The sequence below is a fragment of the Platichthys flesus genome, chromosome 17, assembly GCF_949316205.1.
Source record: "Platichthys flesus chromosome 17, fPlaFle2.1, whole genome shotgun sequence".
Classification (NCBI taxonomy): domain Eukaryota; kingdom Metazoa; phylum Chordata; class Actinopteri; order Pleuronectiformes; family Pleuronectidae; genus Platichthys; species Platichthys flesus.
The window spans coordinates 2,250,921-2,274,095 of NC_084961.1; the positions used below are offsets into that span (position 1 = coordinate 2,250,921).

The window sequence follows — 23,175 nt, forward strand, 5'->3', positions numbered from 1 at the left end:
GCAGCTTTATTATTACACAAACAACTTTATCTGTAACCTATTGGACAGAATCTATAGAGGTCACCACCTCGACCACCGGCCCCAGATCCCTGGAACATACAGTGTGTACTTTTCCATCAGGCCTTTATCAAGCATCTCAGTGTGGAGGGAGCTCATTGGATTAGCGTGAGCCTTTCAGATTCAGGCCATATTGGGTGAGAGGTGGGTTGAGGTAAGGGGACCTCATGGAAGAGCTTCACGTACTGGCAGAGACACAGGAGGTGGCGGTGACCCGGCTCATTGTGCCTTGTTTACTCAAGACATATCATTGCATCACTGATTCAATAGAATATGATTACAGAGAAATTCCAGGTTTCAGGGAAGTCAAGTTGAAAAATTAAATGGTGTTAGCAAAAAGCTGAATCTGACACGTGTAAGTCATGATACTTTGCAATAAGGGTTACTTATTTGATCAGATTTTAATTATTATTGTCTATCTAAAGTAGTAATACTCAAGTCTTAAAATAAGACTAGATGCTTATTTATGTACCAGCGACTCTATTCTGATGTAAAAAATTATCTACGATAAGATCAAATTCAAGTTTTTAATTTTTTTATTGAAATAAATATTTGTTTTACCTTTTTAATTTAACATTGACGTTGATATCAGATAAATAGATTTTTCATCGGCCTACATCCACTGACAATTTATATTACAGTTGTTGTTCTAGTGCATTGTTATTGTTAATGTCATTATAATTTTGCAAACATCTAAAGAAGTAATAGTCAGGATTTAGAATAAGATTAAAATCGAGTTAAATGTGTTTTTTATTATCTTTATTAGATATATTAATACATTATTGTTTTCCTCGGCCTACATCCTGCGAGCAGTCATTCTACATTTGTAGTTCTTGGGCTTTGAGGAAGTCGGAGCAGCCAAGCTGAGCAGAGCCTCGCTGGACTTCATCTCCCAGGAGGCATTGCGCGCGCTCTGTTTCTAGGTGTCTAGCAACAGTCCAGACAGCCGGCGGCAGCGGGAGCGGTGATCCTCGGCGTCTCTTCCCACGATTTGTCCGCCGCTGGGAGCTCTCGGTTAATGGTCGCCGCGCTGAACATAGTGAGGAATCAACCCTGAGCCCTGCGCAGAGAAATGAGCGGCAGCGGGCGGCCCAGGACCAGCTCGTTTGCTGAGCCGCCAGGTGTTCCGGGAGCCGCCGCCGCCTCCGCCGCGTCCGCCGCCGGATCAGCCGCTGCCGTGGGGAGCAGCACAGGAAAGTCCGGGGTCCCGCAGTCCCGCAGGCCTCCGGCACCAGCTCGTCGGGATGCTCGAACCTGAAGCTCGCTCGTAAGTTTCCCTTCGACCGCCGCTTCTCCACCGGAGCTCATCCAACGTGTACCCGTCCCCCCCTATCGCCCTTTCCTCCCCTATAGACACACCGGGTCGTAATGTGTGCCTCAACCCGGAGGAAGACGTCCTCGCGCCCGTGTGGACGCTAACCAGCTCGCTAGCATGCTAACTAGCCAGCATGCTAACGCCAGCCACTTGTTTTGCAGGCTGTGTTGTCAGACTCCAGTCCGACCGGAGGGTGTTTCCCCCTCACATGATGTTTAACGACCCCCCGGTCCCCACCAGAACCCGCCATCACCTCCATCAACCTCACGTTTAATCTGATTTATTGACGTTTCAGCACCCGGTCGATAGATCTGTGTTTTCTCGCTGCGAGGGAGCAGTTCATCGGGCTCTGTTGTGTCTTTGTGACACCAGACTGACACATGTCAACTTGTAGCGGGTGTTGTTAAAGGGGGGGGGCTGTTGTCCTCCATCAGTCGGCCTCGCCTCGGGAGGGGGGGTTGGGATGGAGAGTTGCCCCCTCACCAAGGTCACCTGTGGGGCAAAGGCTCAGCAGCAGGTGGCCCGACGCCTGGAGGATGCGAGGGATGCGCAATCTGCAGGAATACCAAGGAGAAGCTTTCTGTGGGGACATGGTGGACGTGTGGCTTATCCTCACCGCTGTGTGCATGCGTGTTAATCCAAACCTTATCATCCATTAGCAGGCAGCCGAGTGTGGCTTTAATATGACACTCTGGATGGGAGGTCATCCCCAGTTCAAAGCCGGGAGAACCTGGTTCCCTCTGCCCCCCCTCCTCTGTAGAAACAGCAGCAGCAGCGTCCACACCGCCTCCAGGCTCCTGAAGCTCAAATGTGCCTTCGGCTGTTCCAGAGACTCGTCTGGATGATTGATGGATCCGTTGTCAGGTCCTGGAAACGTTGAGACTATTTCAAGAGGCAGGCTCAACCTATTTTACCTAGATATCTACTGGAGAGAATGATGAGTACCTTTTAATTCGGACATGGAGCGTTAAGGAATGTAGAAATGGTTCTAGGTTGTCCATGCTACATCCATGGCCCAAGTCCAGTCTATCAGTTTGTAATTAAGTGTCCTGAAACTTAATTGGTGGGAGGGCACTGGGACGTATGAGCATTCCTCCTGAGTGATCCAGTGTCACCAGTGGCCGGTCTGTGCTTTGAATGAATCAATGCGCAGGTTAAGAAAGATTTTACCCATTTGGATAAAAAGGGGAATCATCATGAGGTGGTCGGTGTTGATTTTGTGGTCGTGGCCACAAACAAATCCAGTACATGATTGATTGCGCGGTCCAGGGCGTCAGCACTTTAACGATAAGCTGTTTCAGCCAAAGGGAAATGGATCTGGAAATAGTGACGACTTCTGTAAATCAGACATTTCCCCCCCAACGCCCATTGTAATGGCCATGTCTGCTGTCACAGCGTCCGAGCAGTTGTTCCATTATTCACTGTGTGTGGAGCAGCTCCAGGGTCTGTCTCTGTGCCACTCAGCTGCAGGAGAGATGCTCATATTCACACACTTCACACTATAGCAACACAATTTCATGTTCCTCTAACGGAACAGTCACTGTGTGGTGATTCATGCTTTTCTCATTGGGAAATTCAACAGAGACAGAAATGATAAAACATAATCATGTGATCAACGACAGGGTTTTGTTCACAGAGCTCATTTCCACACTAGCTGACAGATATGACCACGATGCACTGTGAACATGTTTCTGTTGTAAAGTGTCAGGAGAGAACTTTATCTTCTAGATAAATAGAGACTTAATGGAAACCTACAGACTTCCCCCCTGTAGAGCAGATGTCCTGGTTAGTCATGGGAAGATCTTGCTGCCTTATACTGCATATTAATAAGCTAAACTTCAACTAACTGCCTCTCAGAAACTTTGGGAAAGTATCCGGACTTCAGTGCAGGTGTGAAAGCAGCTGATGATATATTATTTACCTCCAGCAAGTTTCAAGCTTTTGAAAGTTTATTTTCCCGACTGTAAGAAACGTAATGGAAGCAGAAAGAGAGCTCTGATATCTCCGGCCTTGCAGACCGACGTGTCTTGATAGCACGAACGAATACTGCAAAAACCTGTCCTGCCTTTAAACTGGAGCCCAGTGTGTGTTTGTGTGTTTGTTTGTGTGTCCAGAGGATGAACCCAGTCACTGAGGCAGAGAAATCCCTCACACGGTCACTCTACAGGTCTCACAGTCTCAGCTGTAACAGATATCTCCAGCACGTCATTGGATGTCCAGGACACTTTAGTGACTGAGGACAGTTTACTGTGTGTGTGTGTGCGTGTGTGTGTGTGTGTGTGTGTGGACGTGCAAAGGCACCAGGACATGCTGTTCCTGCTGTGAGACGACTATAAGAATAAGTGCATTGTGTTGTTTGGTAAACAAAGCAGAAAGTATGTGGACATGCTCAGGCTGACAATGACACAGCACGAGGACAACTACATGGCAAAGGGCTGCTCCATTACTTATTTAAACCCTGATCAGCAGCGGAACATTTAATTCCCATCGACTTCATCGCCTCTCTCTCACTATTTCATTGTTACATCTAAAATAAATGATTTAAAAGCTGCACAGAAAAAATTCCGCCTGTGCCATGTCATTACTTTACCTGCTATGTGTGACAGAATAATCTTTTTATAAAACAATAATTAGTATAATTGTATTATCTGCACATCAGCATGCAGACTGGAGGATGCAGGGATCAGACCACCGACCTTCTGCTTAGTGGACGACCCGCTCTACCTCTTGAGCCACAGCAGCCCAGCTGAAGTAAACACTAAATTCGTAAATTGCTGTTCTGGTTTGATTCAGAGCGTCGCTGCAGGATAATGTGAGAGAATAATCCTCCTAAAGAAAACCTGTCACAACTTTAAACAGTTTATCAGGACAAAGTGTCTCTGGCCTATTTCTGGATTCCTTCCCAGTTTAATTAGTCCCAGTGTCTAGAAGATGAACTCCTGTCATTCCCTTCTCCTTCCTTGGAGGCTTTTTGTAAAGTTGACATCCGTTCACTGGGCTGTCATTAACCTAAATATTCCATTGGCCAGCGGAGAGGAGGCCCAGAAGTGATGGTCGGCTGCAGTGAGTGTCCTGGGTTGGATGTTGGGGGGGGGTGTGTGTGAGAGGAGAAGAGCCAGAGGGACAACAGCCAACTTGAATCCGTCTTATCACGTTTGAACACCATGAAGCTGATATGACACACGACTCAAGTGTTGGACTTAAAGGAGATGAAAAACAATCGCCCTGTTCTTCCTCATGTTCCACGATGAAGAGATGAAACTTTATTATCGTGTCTCTTGACCTCGTTCTGATCCTGTCTGTGCTCGTTCTCCAGGAGACAGCGGCAAGGTGACGACGGTGGTGGCCACACCGGGTCAGGGACCGGACCGCCCACTGGAAGTCTCTTACACTGACATCAAGGTGAGCTGCTTAACACCAGCACCTTCACAGTGCTGCTGCTCTTAACCTCAGCCACTGGATCCCTAATTATCATGTGATTTATGACTTTGGAAGTTGAATCTACTTTTCCTGGTCCTCGTCTTGCAGGTGATTGGAAATGGGTCGTTTGGTGTGGTGTACCAGGCTCGGCTCATCGACAGCCAGGAGATGGTGGCCATCAAGAAGGTTCTGCAGGACAAGAGGTTCAAGGTAAAACGCTTGTGATGTTTTTTCTGTAGCAAATTATCTGTAAGGTTTTCTGTCACTTTGTTGATTTGTGTTTCACGTGCGTTTGCAGAATCGTGAACTTCAGATCATGAGGAAGCTGGATCACTGCAACATCGTCCGACTACGTTACTTCTTCTACTCCAGTGGAGAGAAGGTACGTCAGCTCGTTCTGCTTTTCACATAACACAGATTTGATCTGATAACACAAATCTCTGACTATTCACCATGTTTCTCAATCTTAACTCATAGTTTTACTGTAATCAGGACATTTTTGTTAAGCAGGAAATGATATATGCGAAATAATAGGGAAGCGGTCCATTTCTCTGACTCACAAATAAAGTAACAGTTCTGACTCGGTTAAATTCCTGGAAACATTTATTCACCAGTTCATAATTCAGTTTGTGAAAGTCCCAGTGCCTCTGAGAGTTGATCAGCAGTGATTTCACAGCTGCTCTCAGACCAGCTCTGAAGTCCGAACACCTTCCTGAGATTTTTTCCGGAGGGGCTGAATGTGGAAACGTAAATGTCCTTGTCACCGACTGCAGGCATTACTGATATGAACATTCTTCATATGTGAAAGGCAGAAGAAAATGTCTGTCACATTGGATCAGGACATTTTCTTGAGTTCTGAAAACAGCTTGACTGCATCTCTCTCTCTCTCTCTCTCTCTGTGTCTCTCTTTGTTGAACGCTGTCCAGAAAGATGAAGTGTACCTCAACCTGGTGCTGGACTTTGTCCCTGAGACGGTGTACAGGGTCGCCCGGCATTTCAACAAGGCCAAGAGCATCATTCCTATCATATATGTGAAGGTAACTTTTGCCAGTCGACATTTTTCATTCACTGATGTTGAAAGTACTCGGACAGTCTTGAGAGGAAAGTACAAATATACACTGATCAAGGTTATTCTTGAATTTAGCATATTGAAAAACAAAGCAAAGCATCATATATCATATAATCATACAGCTGTTGAGATGTTATGTCTTCTAGCAGAGTGGAGAGCTGATCTCTGTGTTCTCCTCTCTCCTCCTCCTCCTCCTCTTCCCCCCCCAGGTCTACATGTACCAGTTGTTTCGCAGCCTGGCTTACATCCATTCCCAGGGAGTGTGTCACAGAGACATCAAGCCCCAGAACCTGCTCGTGGACCCGGAGACTGCCATCCTCAAGCTGTGCGACTTCGGCAGGTGAGTTCTGGTGAATGGTTCCAGTTACTGTGGAACTTGAACTATGAATAACTGCCCCCCCCCACAATCCTTCCCCCTTTTCATCGCCTGAGCGACCCCTGCACTCTGCTCCCTGAACCTTTGTCGTCATGTAATGTGATTTCTTGTGTGTCTCCCCAGCGCCAAGCAGCTGGTGCGCGGTGAACCCAACGTGTCGTATATCTGCTCACGGTATTATCGGGCCCCGGAGTTAATTTTCGGGGCCACAGACTACACAGCAAACATTGACATCTGGTCAGCAGGCTGCGTTCTCGCGGAGCTGCTGCTCGGACAGCCCATATTCCCCGGGGACAGCGGAGTGGACCAACTGGTAGAGATTATCAAGGTGTGTGTGTGTTTTTGTGTTTCTCAGGTGTGTGTTGTTTATAGTCTCCGTGTATTGGTTGTGTATTGTTTCGTGAAGAATTGTTTTTCCGGTAGCTCTCAGATGTGATTTCTAGATTTGGTTTAGACTATAACAGACTATAACTACTGACAGTAGTGTTTCCAGCACTGACATGAATCAAGGCTGCTGAGATAACCGTTCTCCCCTCACCGTTGATTTTCAGGTTCTGGGAACACCGACACGGGAACAGATCCGAGAGATGAACCCGAACTACACAGAGTTCAAGTTCCCTCAGATTAAAGCTCATCCATGGACCAAGGTAAAGAGAAACCTGAGGGTGAAACACACGTGGAGGGATTAAGACAGAGAACATGTAAAAACTAGATCTTTCAGTATCAATTAGTCTCCTGGTTATATTCTGGATTAATTGTTTAGTTTAGAAAGCGTCAGACGATAGACAAGCAAATATTCAGACAGACTTTTATTCCTCACATTGTATGAGACACATTTTAAAAATTGAATTTATATGTAAATGAAGTCTACAAAAGTAGAAATGATTGCGTGCGTGAACACCCACTGTCACAATCTACATATTAGTAATTGCCTCAAAAGGAGAACTGATCTGAAAGTGACAGATTGTGACTCCGGTCGTTCAGAACAAAAGACAGAAAGAGCCGGTGGACGTGTTGTCGCCCACTCAGGCTTTAGCGTCCTTCTCCTGGAAGTCGATTAACCTCAACACCGACAGGAAACAACGTAGAACCACCACAAGGAGCTGGAGAACATTTACTACGGAGAGGAGAGCTTTCTGCTCCACTTAGTTTTTACCTGATGTGAATAATGTGTCATGAAGTCATGTCGACCTTCAGAAGATAGGAACTAGTTTGTGTTAATCATTATTATCTGTTGCTTCACTCCAGCGATTCAGAAGATTATTAACCGCTCTGAATATTTAGATTCTGACACTGAACTCTGCATTGAGGTTGTGAAGCGTTGGCTGTTTGACTTTAAACCCAAACCCCCTCCTGGTTCTTCAGGTGTTTAAACCTCGCACCCCCCCGGAGGCCATCGCCCTGTGCTCCCGGCTGCTGGAGTACACACCGGCCTCTCGCTTCTCCCCGCTAGAGGCCTGCTCGCACGCCTTCTTCGACGAGCTGCGCCAGCCCAACACGCGGCTGCCCAGCGGCCGGGAGCTGCCCATGCTCTTCAACTTCAGCACCACAGGTACACAAACACAATCTCATTTAGGATTCAGGGATGTAGTCGAGTTACAGCACAGCACAAATCAGGACCAACGCCGTGGAGCTGCTGTGTCTACGTTGAGATTGAAAGTGAGATTTCTGTTGTCTGTGGTTGATGAATTGTCATCGCCACATGTTAAGCTACACACAATAAGGTTGTGTTTCTTGGTTTTGCTTGTTGGGCTGAGCTGTGACGCCCCGGAGGAGCTGCAGTGAATGCAACACACACACTATCCTTTTGTCCAGCGACACAATGACTCACCATTTAATAGAACCTCTCCTCTTCTCCTCTGCAGAGCTGTCAATCCAGCCCCAGCTCAACTCGACCCTCATCCCTCCTCACGCCCGCTCGCACACAGCTGCTTCCGCCCACGGTGGGAAACTCACCATCATCTCACCATCATAGTCTTTACATCACTGGTTTTATCACTGGGAGCGACTCTGATCTCGATTGTGATGCAAAATGAATATTGCTTATTGTGGAGGATTCATTCACAATTTACTTTCTCCTCTTTCTCCTCTTTCAGACGGCACCGGTTCAGATTCATCTCAACACAGCTCAGTACCAGGATCTCTTAACAGCATCTGAAGCCGCTTCTCACCTGCCTGCCTCCTGTCAGCCACACACACTCACACACCTACACACACACACACACACACAAACACTACAGCTTTCCTCTGTGCTGCTTGCTCTCCTCTTACTTGATCTGTTTTTGTACAGTCCACACGTTGAACAAGCTCGTAGTTCTATAGTTGCCCGGGTTGAAGCTCCGGCAGGAGATTGTTACACACACACAGACACACACACAGACACACACAGAGTCGTCTTGCTGCCACTCAGGTGGGAAGTGAAGGTTCGATACACGGGGCTGGTCCTCTGTTATATAACCTTTTCTTTTTCTTTTTTTTAATCACCCTTTATTTCCTGTTTTTCTTCTTTATATCAATGTTAATTTATTTGACGTATCGAAATGCATCATGTGAGCTCAACACATTTAGTCTCTACAGCTTTTTTTTTTGTTAAGGTTTCTTCCATGTTTTTAAATCCCTGTTGTTTCCGTGTTGGACTGTAAACTGCCTGGCCCCCAAGTAGGTCATCAGGGTAACGGAGGTTTTTATTTAACTCGGGGCTGGAGAACTGCTGCAGGGACTGAAACATTCAGAAATCCTCCAGCCACATTATTCATTTATATATATATATATATATATATGTAGAGTATACATGTCTACAGCCTGATGTTTAAGCTCAAGTTAGATCTCCAGCTGGTTTACTTCCTGTTGACGTGGCAGCACCAGGTAGCATTTCTCAGTGTTTGGTTGCAGATCTGTTGTATTTGTCTCTGACGTGAATCATGTTCAGTAGCTGTATTTTTAGACTGAACTGGAAATCACCCGACTTTGAGGACCAGCTGTTGCTTCTGTTTTAATCCTGAACTGAAGAGCGACACGTTCCCATGGAAAAAAAGAATAATCCCCAAACCCATCAACGGTCGTTAGTGGACTCGGCGATGGTGCAGTTTTAATTTCCTCTCCGGGCACATTTACACTCACATATACGGTAATTATAGGTGAAATCAAACCCTAGTTGAGATTCCTCCTCATCTTTTAAACATGATTTTATCTTTAGATTCGTTTCCTCATCAGGAGGGGAGGGGCTGTGCTGAAAACAATAACTTCCAGAGGGAGACTTGTTCTTCACCGATACTCAATGTACTTAGAGCTGTAAGTGTCAGTGGTGAGGGAAGCGTGAATGTGTGGCTCAGCTTAATCGCAGTAATATATTCAGATAGAGACTTTTAACCATGAGCAGACAAAGCTGTTTGTTCTCTGTTCTACCAAATGATTTGTTGTGCTCAGTGGATTATTAGATAAAGTGTAAGTTTCCCTGTTTCTTCAGTTGGAGACAAAACTGAAGCTTATCTTTAATAATTAAGAAATCCACAGACGGCAACATTGATGCCTCCTAGAGAAATTGTTTGTGCAATTTACCTGCTGAAAGAAATTCAACATTAAACTTCTGCCCATTTTAACCATTCAATAGAAAATCTGTTTATTCCTTGATTCCTCATTAACAGTAAGTGACTGTTGACTGGTTTAGCTCAGGTCACTGAGGTGTAACGTGTCATCTGAGGTTTGTTTCACTCAAATTCAATTCTGTTTTTCATTTTTAGCTCCAAATGTTAAAGCGATGTTCACAGAGCTTCAGCTTGATGCTTCAGGCAGGACTTTAAAAAGTATTGAAACGTTGTGATCATTCCTGCTCTGGTGTAGAAACAACGTTCTTAACTGTGGAAATGAGCAGAATGAACGACAGGAACCAGAACTCTTAACTCTGGATTAAATGTTTCAGGCGAGTGATGCGTCGTGTGAACTTGACGAGCAGAAGCTTATAACATTAACTGAGGCTCAGCTGCAGACACGTCATCAGAAGAGTTTCATAAACCACATTAATACCAAGCGGGGGAGTTCCTTTACAGTTTGCTGTCGTACTTCTATCTTTCTGAGGACCAGTTCGGAGTTGTTACCACGTTGAGGAGTCGTGTGTGTGTGTCCTAGCACGTCCCGAACTGCAGTCTGAGCAGCCGGTGTTGTAGGAGTAGAGCAGTCGAAGCAGATCTCTAGTCAGCAGTGCACTTGAAAGTTTGTAGAATAGTATATTTGATACTATCGTACCATTCCCCTGAACTGCAGCCATCTTTGTTTTCAAACCCACTTTCATTCTGTGTGCAGAGAGTGGGGAGCTTTTTGTTTTCTTTTTCCTCCCCCCAAACCCCCTCAGCTGCTTCTGGGTTTCAAACTAGTAACCTGTCGGACTTTGTTTGATCGAGTCTTCGGGGGTGCGTCACACTCGGAGCCGTCAGATCCTCTGTGGCTGTGAAACGGTGTGAGGACAGAACCCTGTGACAGAGAATCAAACATGGCAGATGCTCCTCCTCCTCTCAGAAGCCAGTCATTCCCTCGACCTACTTTCTGCATCTCTTGTCGCACATGTAAATATCACTGATTTTTAATTTCCCTCTTTTTACTTTTTATGACAGAGTTTATATCTTATTTTCCTCATTTTCTCTATGGAGCAGTTCTTAGTTTGTGCATTTCTGTAAATATGTTTTTTTTTTTCACTATCCAAAATGTAAAAATACTGCAAAGAAAAAATAAGAAAAAGAAAAAACAGTCTCCTCCTCGTGTTTGTCGAGGATCTTTCTCTCTCTCTCTCTCGGTCAGTGAATCTCAGCCCTCCTCCCTGTTGCTTCCTCAGTGGGACCAACCCGACTGAATTCATATTGAGAGAGTTCCTTTCCAAATCACTCTCCTTCCCTTCTGGTTGTGAATATTATAATCTAACATATTAATATTAAATGTAAAGGCTCATTCCGACCCTCATCTTTGTTTCTGCGTTTTCCTCAATGTCCCTTTTAACAAGCTGCCGGTCTTTTAGTTTCACAACCGACCTCGACGTCCCCTGAGAGGAGCTGTGACCTGTGAACCTTCAAGCTTCAGGTTTCTGTGTTTTCCACGTTCTTCTCACTTAGAACTCGCCCTGTGACGTCCAGATAGTTCTCGACCCGGGCATTTTGTTATTGTTGTGTGCTCTGTGGCGTTCAGGATCGCTGCTAATAGTCACAAGATGGTGGAAATAAACACGTGCGCTGTGAATCCACTGAAAACCAACAGGTTCAAGTGGAGTGACTTTCACAAAATGTTCCTTTTTTTTGTTATTAGATTCTCTGAGAAACTTGAGTCATGTCAATGCATCTCCACACGTTGTTATGTTACTTTGATTTACTCCAGTGCTGTGGTCGTTGGTCTCACTCTGCCCGGATGGACTGATGTGATGGAGGAGGAGGAGGAGGAGGAGAGAGAAAGAACCACAAACATGTCTGTCTCTGTTCTGTGTGCGTACGATATGGACTCATTTAATGTAATAAAGTGATGAAACTGTGTTTGGATTGTCTGCTCTCTGTCCCCAAGTTCTTTAAAGGTTGTCCCAGGAAATTAACTTTATTAACTTTTACATGTTTTACCACAAAATAAACAGAGGATTTTACTGAAGAGAGAAAAAGACAAAATGACTTTTCCAATTCGATGTAGTGGAGTTCAGCAAAAAAAAAAATGTGTTTAAATGTTTTAAATTAAGAAAAATATACAAATCTAAACAAACCAGTAGTTTCCAGACATTTGAACAAAAAGCTTTTATGTGAAATAATTGCTTCAGATCACAGATTCACACCAAACATTAATAGTTAATAGTTAATAAACTTCTTGAGGTTTCATTTAAATTTACTTCAAATTATCTAGAATTAAAACAATATCAAACCTTAGAGAAATCATTTGTCAATCCCTCTGAACTGCATAGAAACGAATTCAAACTAGTTAAACTTCGAGCAGCCACAACAAGTAGAACTCAGCAGGAAATATATCAACAGGGACTATTTTTTATTTATTTGAATGTTTACTTCAGTGTGATTTGAATTAACAGTTAAAGAGTTTAGCTTAATTTACACTTTTGAATTTGAGTAATTAAATCAGAACATGTCTACCACTGAGCTGTATTAGTGTGAGACGGGAGATAAGTTACTACAAACCTGAACATTCAAATCCTCCCTGGTGAGTCCTATGTACTTTTAATACTAAAAGCAGAAAGTTTTACTTTACTCTACTTTGTTTTGACTTATTTAATTTTATATTTTTGATATCTCTGGTCTTGTATTGTAACTTTTACTATGCACTTTTTACACTTGTGTATCTCTGTTATATCCATCTGTCTGTCAAGCTTTCCCATTTCATATATCTGTTATATCTATTCCATCTATATGTTCTATTTATTCTCTCTCTCTATTTTTATACCCAGTCTCTATCGATCCTGTGGGTGCAGTTCGCCTCCTGTCCGCCCGGGGCGCTGCTCTCCGTCGCCCTCAGTAGTTCTCCTGCTCGGTGGTTTCCTCCGGATTCAAACACCGACATCCACACGACGCGCAGAGAGAGGCGCAGCTCGAAGGTAAAAAGCTCGTTCGACGGGTTTCTCTTCATTTCTTGAGTCCCGCGGCTCGTTTGTCTGCTAGGAAACCTTCCCTTCTACCGGAAACGCGTCACTTCGTCCTCCTAACAACGTTAAAAGTCCCCGGAAAGTCGCTCATACGTGATTAGCTCCCGATGCTAACGGTTAGCAAGGCGGCGCCGGCTGATCCGAGGCCTGCTCGGGCCGTGGGCCGTGTTGACGTCTCCCTATCGAACTGATCGCGTATTACTCCTGTTAATCGATGATTTAAAATCGACGTCTGAGGCTCCACGTGAGCAGAATCGACCAGTTTCAGCCTCACACTCACACACACACACAGACACACACTCCCAGTGAAGTGTAAACAGGGAAGCTACTGGTATTTAAAGTATTAAAAACACGTCACTCCTGTTTGTTGTTGTATTTGTTGTTATAATGACGTTTAATGAGTCAATTAATCAAATCCTGGTGTTGGTCCAGGTCCAGTTCGTCAGGTCACGTGTCTGTTAAAGTCCTTCTCTGATGGGTGATGTTTAAATCACTGTGACAGCTGGAGCTTTGGCTCGTGTGATGTGGCTTCACCAGTTTAACGACCCGCTAACTGGAGATTAAACCAGTAGAAGGTTCCTGTGTTGATTCAGCTGAAGCACGAGTTTGTTATTTAATTAGTTAATCAACAGAAAAACTACAATTAAAGGGATCCACTCACTGTCTGTGATGTTAAACAGAAACTCTGGGGTTTTGTTTTTATAAAAATGTGACTGTCCACCATTTCTTTCTTGACATAATATAGTTTCAAACAATGTGATTGAAGTCTGCCATCTAAACAAATGTGTAAATATATGAGTTTAATATCTCAGGACAGAGGAGGTGGGAGCTCTGGGGCCTCGGGCGGTTTCCCAGTGAGAAGTGTTTACAGTGTGTTTAGTTTCCCCCTGCAGGTCACAGCTGAGGGCCATGGCTCGCGGGCACCAGAAGATTCAGTCCCAGCAGAAGAACGCCAAGAAGGCAGCGGAGAAGAAGAAAGGTCAGGCCGCCGACCAGAAGTCTGCGGCTATGGCGGCGCTGATCCACACCTGCCCAGTCTGCCGGGTGAGCACAACACAACACAACATAACACAACACTAGAGATGGATTTGACTTGACTGTCTTTCTCCCTCTCCTCACGCAGCTGAATCTCTTCACGTGATAAAAACCTAAAACCTTTTCTCCTCTTGTTTCCTCTCAGAGTCAAATGCCCGACCCCAAGACTTTCAAGCAGCACTTTGAGAGCAAACACCCCAAGTGTGCGATGCCTCCGGAGCTGGTCGACGTTCAGGCTTAAAGAGCCGCCGCCTGCAGCCGACCTGAACCCGGGTGAGACCAACTGACTCCTGCTGCTCCGCTCAGGAGCTTCTGAATTCAACATCCTCGTCTTTCAGTAGGTTTTTGTACATTGAATTGATCGTTTGAAGCTTCTTACTGAAGAACAACAAACTGGTTCTTACAGATACACGCTGACCACAGACCTGAGCTGCTGCACCCGAAGGATGTGGACGAACACCGGGACCGGTCGGGACTCGTGGACATGGGGACGGGCGGAGGGAGGGAGGGGAGTCGCAGGATGTGTGTATGTGCTGTGTACGTACGTGTGTGTTTGCGTAAGAGAAAACAAATAACCACGGGGCAGTAGTGCACCACCAGCCCACTTTTTTATATTTATTGTGGACAACTACCTTGCTATACCAGATCGGGGGGGGGGGGAGCAGAACCAGCAAGATCTCCTGCTAACACTGAATGAAACTATGTTGTGATTAATGATGTGGAGAGTTGACATGTCTGAAAGAGCTATGGGGGGGGGGGGGGCACGGCTCTGCTGGGGGCTCAGCTTCAATCGCTTTGATTTGATCAGAACAAACTCACGCTTTGTCCCCATCGGGTCTCAGAGGATTAAAATGTGGTGAATGTCTGAATGTCTCCTGTCCTCTGTGCTGCTCCTCCTCCTGGGTCCTCCCTCGGTAACACCTCACCACAGAACCTCACGTTCCACCGGACTGCAACTCTCATGGTTCATTTCATTCCATTTTCACCAAATTCTTCTACTTATTGCTTCTTTTAGCGTCGACCACTTCCTCTGCAATAATCCCATCTTTGTTTTGAGGCTCCGCTTCGTTTCACACTTGCTAACAAACACTCAGAAGTTTCCACGTGGACCAAACATTTAGATTTGAGTCCGTAACAGTCAAAAGAATCTGTCCCTGTTGTTTCTGCTGATGCTCACGAGCAGGAAAAGAAACTTCACGAATTCGCTTGTCTGTACTTTTTTTTGTTGCCCTTTTAAATAAATCGAACATGTATTTAAAATGTGACGGGTCGTCTCAGTTGATTTCAGGGACATTGGAGGAAAAAAGTACTTTATTTAGTTTCTGTTTCCACAGGTGAAGATGAGGTAAATATCTCTATTCATTGAATACATTTTTAAAATTCTCTTCTTATAAATTCATGTTGAAAACAACAAAAACAAACCAGGCATCACTAACGGCGTGTGGAGCCATTAAACATCATTTGCCATCTGAGTCACTGAAACCTGTAAAAACATGTGTGAGAGTTTGTCTCCAGGTGAGGAAGAGGAAGAAGATTCTAAAGTTTAATGCAGTTTAACATTTGTGCTTTTAAACGTCCTCCATCATTCAAGCTTTGCTCCAAACAAAGAGCCGACAGCTTTAGAGTCAAAGATTGAGATTCAGCCACAGGACGGATTGAAAAATAAACATTCTCAACATAAACAAATTTCCTCAGTCTGGAAAATGTGGTACAAAAAAGATTTAAAGCTTTTCAGTAAAAACTCTGTGGGAGACAAAGTGGTCTCAGTACAGTGGAACCAGCGTGTGACTGGTTTGAGTTCCCCTGTCATCATAGACACCCGCAGGTCTTCACCACCATGTTTCGATGCTTCTTGAGGATCACGTTGTTGTTGTCGTCGTAGAAGAGGACGGAGATCGGGCTGAGCTTAGTGGGAGCACAACACGCCTTCGGGACCTCATCCGGCTTCAGGAGGTGAACCTGCCGGCACAGACGCACAACTTTGACACAACTCGGCATCACAACGAGTGTCAGTTTGACTCCAGAGGTTTAAGTGGAATAGAAGTAGAAGAACTACACTGGTTACATGTCTCCACCAATCAGGGAAGATCCTATCTACATCTTTTATCTTTCCAGTTCATGTAGGGTTTCTGTGACCTTTGAACTCTGACATCCAATCAGATAATCTTTGAGTGACAAGGAATCAATCTTCTCTTGGGGATCTGACATCCACCGTGACCTCTGACCTCAAGAAGGCCTCGAGGCGACGTCTTCAAACTCAGTACGAACACAAACTGATAAGAGTTTGTTCTCGTTTTGGTTTCACTTCAGGGGAATTTCTTTCTTTTTTAAAGAAACGTCTCATCTGAACAATTCAGTGAGAGAAACGAAAGGATTTAACTGGTTCTGGAGGTCAAAGGTCACGTGGCCTAATAAACCACATTTCCAGCCTCTCAAATATGAAATCTGAAGTTAACAGGACTGAGAGAAGTCCCGTGAGTCGTCTCCACTCACCACCTGCTGGATGAGAGCGTGGTTGGTGGCGTTCATGCAGGAGCCCAGAGGATAGAAACACTCTCCGTCACAGTAGTAGGCCGAATATCCAGTCGGAGCCAGAACCCAGTCCTGAAACAAAGATCAAGAGCAGGAGGAGAGTTAGTTTCTAATCCGTTAATAAACGTGTAAATGAGATGAAGGAAGTTGGATCCGGAGCTGACCTTCCATCCCAGGTCACTGAAGCTGACGTACAGCTCGTGCTTCTTACACGGCTGACCCCCGCTGTTGGCCGGACTCCGATCTGAAGCAGGAAACACATTCGGTTCAAAGGTCACTGAACTTGTACAGTTTCTATATTTTATAATATATCATCTTATAACATCTGTATTTTCCTTCCAATCACAAACACAATAAAGAAGATTTAACATAAAAGCCTTGAATCACAAATGGTTTCCACATTTCCAGTTCTAGAAACCCTGGAGCCTTACTGTGGATACTGGGAACTGGGAGGTCGTATTTGGGTTTCTTCCTGCGGGGGTGAGGCTTGACGGCTCGGGGGGGCCGGCACGGGACCTGGCTCTCCCTGAAGAAGGTCACCATGAAGGGCTGCTTGGAGCGAGGGCCCCGGCGGCCCACCAGGCCGATCCAGCCCGCGGACAGGGAGCGGTCTGCGGAGGAGAAGCTTCATTAGGTCCCACACAGACAGAAGCAGCAGGAGTGTGGAGGTGCAGCTGCTCTCACCCTCCTCCGTCTCCACGTACAGGCGGATCCCCAGGTTGCTGCGCGGGTGGAGGAGCCAGTGGTTGGAGGCCGTGGTGACGTCGAAGGCCAGCCAGCCCTCCTGGCCCGCGGGCACCGACTGCATGTCCAGCAGCACCAGCTCCGGCTCCCTGAGCAAAACACAAGCATCACAATCCATCAACACTGAGAGAGGAACGTGAAGAACCTTCACCTGTCACATGATCAACTTCTAACACGATGGGTTCCCCTCATTGTTTGAATCGAACACGGAAAATCATCCACACACAACTTCTAACCTTTATACACTTTGACTTCATCGGGATAAAGAATCACAAACCATGTTAATCTGATTAGAGGATAGGGTTATAACTCATTTTACACATGTTGCTATTCAGCATCTTAGTGTTTTAATATTTACTACCTAGCACCGAACAAAGAGGAGCTGGTCCACCCCGAGGAGCGGACATGACACCAGTCGCCTCATGGGGGCGCCAGAGGAGCAGAGAATCATCCTCACAGATCTTTAATGTCTGAATCCAAATATTTATGAGATTCCATCGTTTACAGAGACAATTTCAGAGCTGGAGGAACTGACAGACATGAGAACTACACGTTAAAGAAACAAAAGTGTAAAATATCCTCTATGAAAATATTAAATCTTCATCACAGATTTGTTTTTGAGGCAGAATTATAACAAGTTTCAGCTCAGTGTGATCAAACAGGATGGAGACGAGTTGGAACCTGTGTCTGTTCTCTCTCTGGATCTCGTACACCGAGATGTGCAACGTCCGATTCGCCCTCTGACCCATCGTCAGGGTTTTGTAGATCCGGAACTCGGCTGCTGTCACCGTCTCCCCCTGAGGGAGGGGGGTGAGGTCGAACCGGAACTCCTTCCAGTAGGGGCGAGGCTGCAGGAGGTCCCGCTCCTGCTCCACTGCAGACACACAAACACACACAGGTCACACAGGTCACAAACACACAAATCACAGACACAACACAGGTGGTGAACACAAGCTGTAGATTTGTCTTTTAACTTTAAGTAAACATGATTTGATCTCCGTCTCTTTTCCTGATGAGTTCTCACGTTGACAGAAGTTCAGTTGTGTTGTGTTGTGTAAAGTTTCTTCATGTTCCTGAAACACAAAGAAACTAAAGGTTCCACTGCAGCAGCGCTTCATTTGACCTCAGGTTGACGCTGCCTTGCTAAAGGACACATCAGCAGCAGACGGTTCTGTCACGTTCCACTGTGACAAACGTCCTCAGCTTTAAATCAACAGAAGCAAAAGAAAACTACACAACACACACTGAACAACAAGGAAACCCAAACACAAACGAAGAGAACACACACTCCTGCAGTAGATACACACATCAAACAGTGTGTGTGTGTGTGTGTGTGTGCGTCCTTGTGGAACCTCAGAGGGACATGAAACAGCTCTGGTAACTGGGGTTTTCGGGAACACAAGGACACACAAAGACACACACACACACACACGCAAACAGTGAATATATGATATATTGAGATACTGAGGACTGGACACCCTGATGGGTTGGGTGCTCTCGTATCAGCGCACACAACACAGACACACACAGACACACACACACACACGCACACGCACACACACACACACACACACACACACACACACACACACACACACACACACACACACACACACACACACACACACAGTAATTAGAGACACTTAGTGCTCTGAACCTCAGCAGCTGCTCAGCACACACACCACTAATTGCAGCTCTCTCTGGTATTCTTAGCTTGGCTCCTCCTCTCAGTATTTTCATCTCTCGCTTCGGACCGTTAGCTGTGTGTCAGTGGGTCCTTTAATTCTAACCAGCTGTGTGTTCCCATTACATCTGTGTATGAACACACACCCACACACATCAACTGACATGAACGACACACACACACACACACACACACACACTGATTAAATTAGTCCCAGGAATAGAAACTGAATGTTTAATATCTGCAGGGGACGTTTTAAAATTTAAAATCACATCACAAGTAGAAAATGACGTGTGTTGCGTTCAGGTCGTGAACAGACACACAATGAGTCTGTGGTTGTTAACACAGAGAAGTGATGTCTGTTGGTCTGTTGGTCTGTTGGTCTGTAGAAAATCCACTGAAGGAATTCCCACAGAACTCGACCCAGTAAAAGTTTCTTTACTTTCTTTGACGTTAGGTTTGTGACTGTTTCTCAGATTTCTCAGAGAATAAAAATGAATCTTGATCCATTGATGAGATGAATGAGATTCACAGGATTGATTTCTCAGAGTGTGTGAGTTGTGTTACCCGTTGTGTTACGAAGAAGCTACTCAACGGATTTCCACAAAACTTGGTGGAGAGAAGGAACAGAACTCTTTACGTGTCGAGGTGGATCTGGAGAAACGGGCAGATCCAGGACGGTGGAATCTTGATTTTAAAAGCATCCGAGTCTTTCTTTAAGTTTGGGTATTCTGGTGCAGCTCGGTTGAATTTAACAGAACCGCTGGGAACCACGAAACCCGTCTGAAGGATGAGACATGAGCCGAGACTGAACTCAAGTGGATCTGGACCAAACAGCAGATGAGGAACGTTTCTTGTCACTTTCTTTAACTCTTCTTCTGAGAGTCTCACACATGTCTGGAGGAAACACTTCCTGGATCTGGATTTAAACAGTCCTACACGTTCATGAGGCTGATGTGTGAATGTGGATCCATGAGGAGGCTGCTGAGCCTTGATGAAGGTTCGAGCTTCAGTCTCAGTTCCTTTGTGCTCCACAGTGAAACAGCAGCTTCTCTGTTTAGAACACTGAGGATCTCATGAGTCACCTCTGTTTAGAACGCGCTGGTGGGTTCAGGGGATGAAATGTTTCTTCAGTGTTGACTGATAAATTTCAGGGTGTGTTTCCTTCTCCATAACAGAGGAGAAGTCGGAGAAGGAGCCTTTAATTTGACGAGTTCATTAAAGACCCTGCGCTGAGTGTGTGTGTGTGTGTGTGTGTGGGGGGGGGGGGGGGGGCATGTTTCCCACGATGAGCTGGACTCCAGGGAGAAGAGCTGCAGGAAGGAAGCCATCGAGACCAGGATGTTTAATTTTGACGCTGTGACAGATTGGCATCACTCAGGCTGAGTTCTCTGGTTCTTAAACTCCAACAAGTTTAACAGGGAACAACATCTTTCAGTTATCAAACTATCTGTTATGCCATCGCCTCCCTGGAGCTGACTGGAGCTGACTGGAGCTGACTGGTAAAGGAGCAAACCAACTGGTTCTGCTTCTTTTAAATGACGGTTTCCATCCTTGAAAGTTGAGCTAATAACAATTTAACCGAAGGTAGAGAATCAATTATCAACTCGAACGACCGAGAACCAACAGTCTCCTCATGGAACCACGTTTAAATTCACTATATGCACCGACACACATATAAACATGAATCCCTGAAACATGTTCGATTTCTTTCTAAGACTAATTCACTGGGAAACGAGTGAAACTGAATTTATGATTTCTTCTCTGACTTCATCATCTGTTTGGTAGTTTTCACATAATCTAACTTCATGGAGGTGAAACATCCAGAAGAAGATCTGAACTCTGCTGGTGAAGAACCAGTGGTTGATGAAGCTCCACAGTGGGATGTGATGGTTCAGCTCACAGAGACTGGAGGAGCTTCTGGGTTCGAATGGAATCTGTCGAGACGCTGGTTTGAATCCTCTCTGTGCTGGTGAGTGATGGTGGAAACTCAAACGGCCGCGGTGGTACGTCGGTGCCGTCGGGTTCACCGAGTGAAATTAAATCTGCTCACAGTTTACGTTTCGATGCCAAACCACGAAGTCAGAAACTGCTCTGTCACTCAAAGAGCAGATTCAGGATCCTCCCAGAGACCAGAGGAGGAACCGGGGTTTGAGGAGGACCTGGATTCTACATGAAGGTTCATGAACCTGCTGCTTCAAGCTGGAGAACATGTCAGAGACGATTTTATTTATTTGGATTAAACTCAAGGAAAATGTCAATAAAACAACTTTATCAAAGTTTCTCTGGAAATTCTGTGAACCAAGAAAACTCATTGATTGTGTTGTAAGAAGGTTGAGATCTCAGTGTTTGTTTGTTTGTTTGTTTGTTTGTTTGTTTGTTTGCAGGATTACGCAAAAATCTACTGAACAGATTATCACAAAAATTGGTGGGGGGGGGCAGATCGATATCTTAACTTTCTTTAGCATTGTGTGTGAGAGGACTTTTATATTGTTGTTGTTATTATTTGTATTTCCACAGTGTTTACCCAGGAAGTGAATCTCAGATCATCTCTGAGTGTGTGGAACTAATTTATTCTTTTGATGGTTTTATTTATTCCTGTATTATTGTTATTCTTGTTCATAGTATTATTATATGTATTTTATATTTAAGTACTGATCTGATACCTGCAGATTTTACAGTGATGCATTATGGGATACTGTAACTATCTAGTTTTTATCTAATCAAATCTTGTTTTTTAAAACTTAAGGACCTCCTGTTTATTCCCCTAGCATAATTTGACATAACCTATTTGACCCCTGAGGACCACAGACCTCTGACCTCCACTACAGACCCTAACCCCCCCCCCCCCCGTGTCTCCATTGACTCCCACCAGGAGGACTTCTGGCTCCTGCTCCTGCACAGGGAGGAAACTGGACTCACCCACGTTGACGAAGCTCATCACGGTGTCGGCCTCGCTCACCACCGTCCCCAGCGGGGGGGTGTGCGTGCTGAGGGTCGGCAGGGCCGCGTGGTTGACCTGAGCCAACCTCTCTGCCCCCCCGAACCTCCCCGTGCCCGCCGCGCTCAGGATGATCTCGTTCCCGTCGTCCTCCCCGTCCGCCGACATGGCGTGGTACAGGTCCAGCATGAAGAGCGGGGCGGAGGAGGGGGGACGCAGCGGGGGGTGGGGGCGGGGTCGACCGGGCAGACCCAGGATGGACAGGATCTCCTTCTGCATCTCCTTCTTCTCGCGGCCGCTGAGCCGCCGGAAGCTGGAGTGGACCACGGCCTCGGCCTGCTGGCTCCACAGGGAGAGCAGGAGGAGCAGGGGGAGGAGGAGCAGGGTCCTGCGGTGGAGGAGGAGGCCGCCGCTGATGCTCGAGTGCTGCCTCTTCATTCTGGTGCAGAGGCAGGAGAAGCTGCAGGAGACGTCTGAGGCCATGACTCTGGCTCCTGCTCTGGAACCAGGACTTGATTCAGGTTCGATTCCTCCTGTGAATCCAGGCTGGGACCTCAGATGTGTCCAGTTTGTCCTCAGGCTGCTTCTGCGTTGATTCAGCCCGGATGTGTTTAGAGGACAGATTCTGGACGGGACGTGTTTACAGCCTCAAACTGACTGTTTACCTTCCCCCCCCTCTCTGCCTCCCTCGCTCCTTCTCTAATCTTAAAGGAGAAACCCTCCTCACCCTCAGATCTCCCTCGCCCCTCAGCCGAAGCCGCAGGAGAGAAACTCAGATCCTGAATGAAGACGAACCAGATCCCAAATGGAAGCTGTGTCCTCACCGTGAAGATGTGAACCCTGAGGAGCAGGTGCTGCGGAGGTCAGGGGTCAAATACGGGAACGTTTTCCTCGACCTCTCAGGGAAATAAAGTCGTTTTCCACCTGCAGTGAGTTCAGGCACTCACGAGAAGCAGATCACAGCTGGAAGCTTTTACCCTGACGTCCAACCCACTCGTCTCCAGATGTCTCTTCTTAATCCAACGTATAAAAGTGATATAACTCCGGGAAGTTGTTTCCTGATTGTCGTCCTTCAGACACAGGTTTCCTCCTGCCGTCCTGAAGAGAGCTGCAGCTCGAGTGTAAGAGCAGAGCTGAGCCGAGTGAGGGAGTTTCCAGCCTCTCCCTCTCTTTCAAGTCTTCAAACTCCTCTCTCTCTCTCTCTCTCTCTCTCTCTCTCCTGCTCTCATCTCATCATCACTCCTCCCAGTGGTCTCTCTGGGAGACCTCATCCCTCTCTCGCCCTCTTTACCTCCACCCCTCTATCTTTTCATCCTCTCATGACTGCTTCCTTTCATAGTGGATCAGCGCTGAGTCTCGGGCGGATCGTGAAGCGACAGATGTGCACGG

The 23,175-nt window shown here is 46.0% G+C and overlaps 3 protein-coding genes across 5 annotated transcripts; 2 read left to right on the top strand and 1 right to left on the bottom strand.

Annotated features, from left to right (window-relative positions):
- Nucleotides 1-853: 853 nt before the first annotated feature.
- Nucleotides 854-11,747, top strand: LOC133972190 (glycogen synthase kinase-3 beta-like). The gene is given in 12 exon segments (XM_062409486.1): nt 854-1,261; nt 1,264-1,324; nt 4,689-4,774; nt 4,901-5,002; nt 5,091-5,174; nt 5,719-5,829; nt 6,071-6,201; nt 6,361-6,565; nt 6,789-6,884; nt 7,603-7,789; nt 8,103-8,180; nt 8,334-11,747. Coding segments are annotated over 12 exon segments (1,335 nt in total). The 5' UTR covers nt 854-1,129; the 3' UTR covers nt 8,396-11,747.
- A 907-nt stretch (nt 11,748-12,654) lies between these two features.
- On the top strand, nt 12,655-15,145 carry zgc:91910 (Zinc finger protein 706-like). 3 transcript variants are annotated; one of them, XM_062409488.1, is made up of 4 exons: nt 12,655-12,802; nt 13,731-13,894; nt 14,031-14,158; nt 14,292-15,145. In XM_062409488.1, the coding sequence occupies exons 2-3, from the start codon at nt 13,760-13,762 to the stop codon at nt 14,124-14,126; spliced, it is 231 nt and encodes a 76-aa protein (XP_062265472.1). In that variant the 5' UTR covers nt 12,655-12,802; nt 13,731-13,759; the 3' UTR covers nt 14,127-14,158; nt 14,292-15,145. The 3 variants fall into 3 exon arrangements, 2 of the variants coding, with proteins under 2 accessions (XP_062265472.1, XP_062265471.1); XR_009924437.1 differs by having other exon boundaries at nt 12,661-12,802; nt 13,744-13,894; nt 14,031-14,222; XM_062409487.1 differs by having other exon boundaries at nt 12,662-12,802; nt 13,744-13,894.
- A 55-nt stretch (nt 15,146-15,200) lies between these two features.
- bmp8a (bone morphogenetic protein 8a) lies at nt 15,201-22,895 on the bottom strand. Its single transcript, XM_062409108.1, has 7 exons — nt 21,768-22,895; nt 17,843-18,035; nt 17,102-17,250; nt 16,849-17,028; nt 16,582-16,661; nt 16,379-16,489; nt 15,201-15,844 (listed from the first exon to the last, which is right to left on the bottom strand). Exons 1-7 carry the CDS (start codon nt 22,267-22,269, stop codon nt 15,695-15,697), a joined length of 1,365 nt encoding a protein of 454 aa, XP_062265092.1. The 5' UTR covers nt 22,270-22,895; the 3' UTR covers nt 15,201-15,694.
- Between the last annotated feature and the right edge of the window lie 280 nt (nt 22,896-23,175).

What these genes read in the sequence shown, in the direction of transcription:
- bmp8a (XM_062409108.1), bottom strand. Translation starts at nt 22,269, where the DNA reads ATGGCCTCAGACGTCTCCTGCAGCTTCTCCTGCCTCTGCACCAGAATG. An exon ending in GATGAGCTTCGTCAACGTGG is followed by an intron (nt 18,036 to 21,767) that starts GTGAGTCCAGTT and finishes GTGTGTCTGCAG; the next exon opens with TGGAGCAGGAGCGGGACCTC. An exon ending in TCAGTGACCTGGGATGGAAG is followed by an intron (nt 16,490 to 16,581) that starts GTCAGCTCCGGA and finishes TCTTTGTTTCAG; the next exon opens with GACTGGGTTCTGGCTCCGAC.
- zgc:91910 (XM_062409488.1), top strand. Translation starts at nt 13,760, where the DNA reads ATGGCTCGCGGGCACCAGAAGATTCAGTCCCAGCAGAAGAACGCCAAG. An exon ending in ACACCTGCCCAGTCTGCCGG is followed by an intron (nt 13,895 to 14,030) that starts GTGAGCACAACA and finishes GTTTCCTCTCAG; the next exon opens with AGTCAAATGCCCGACCCCAA.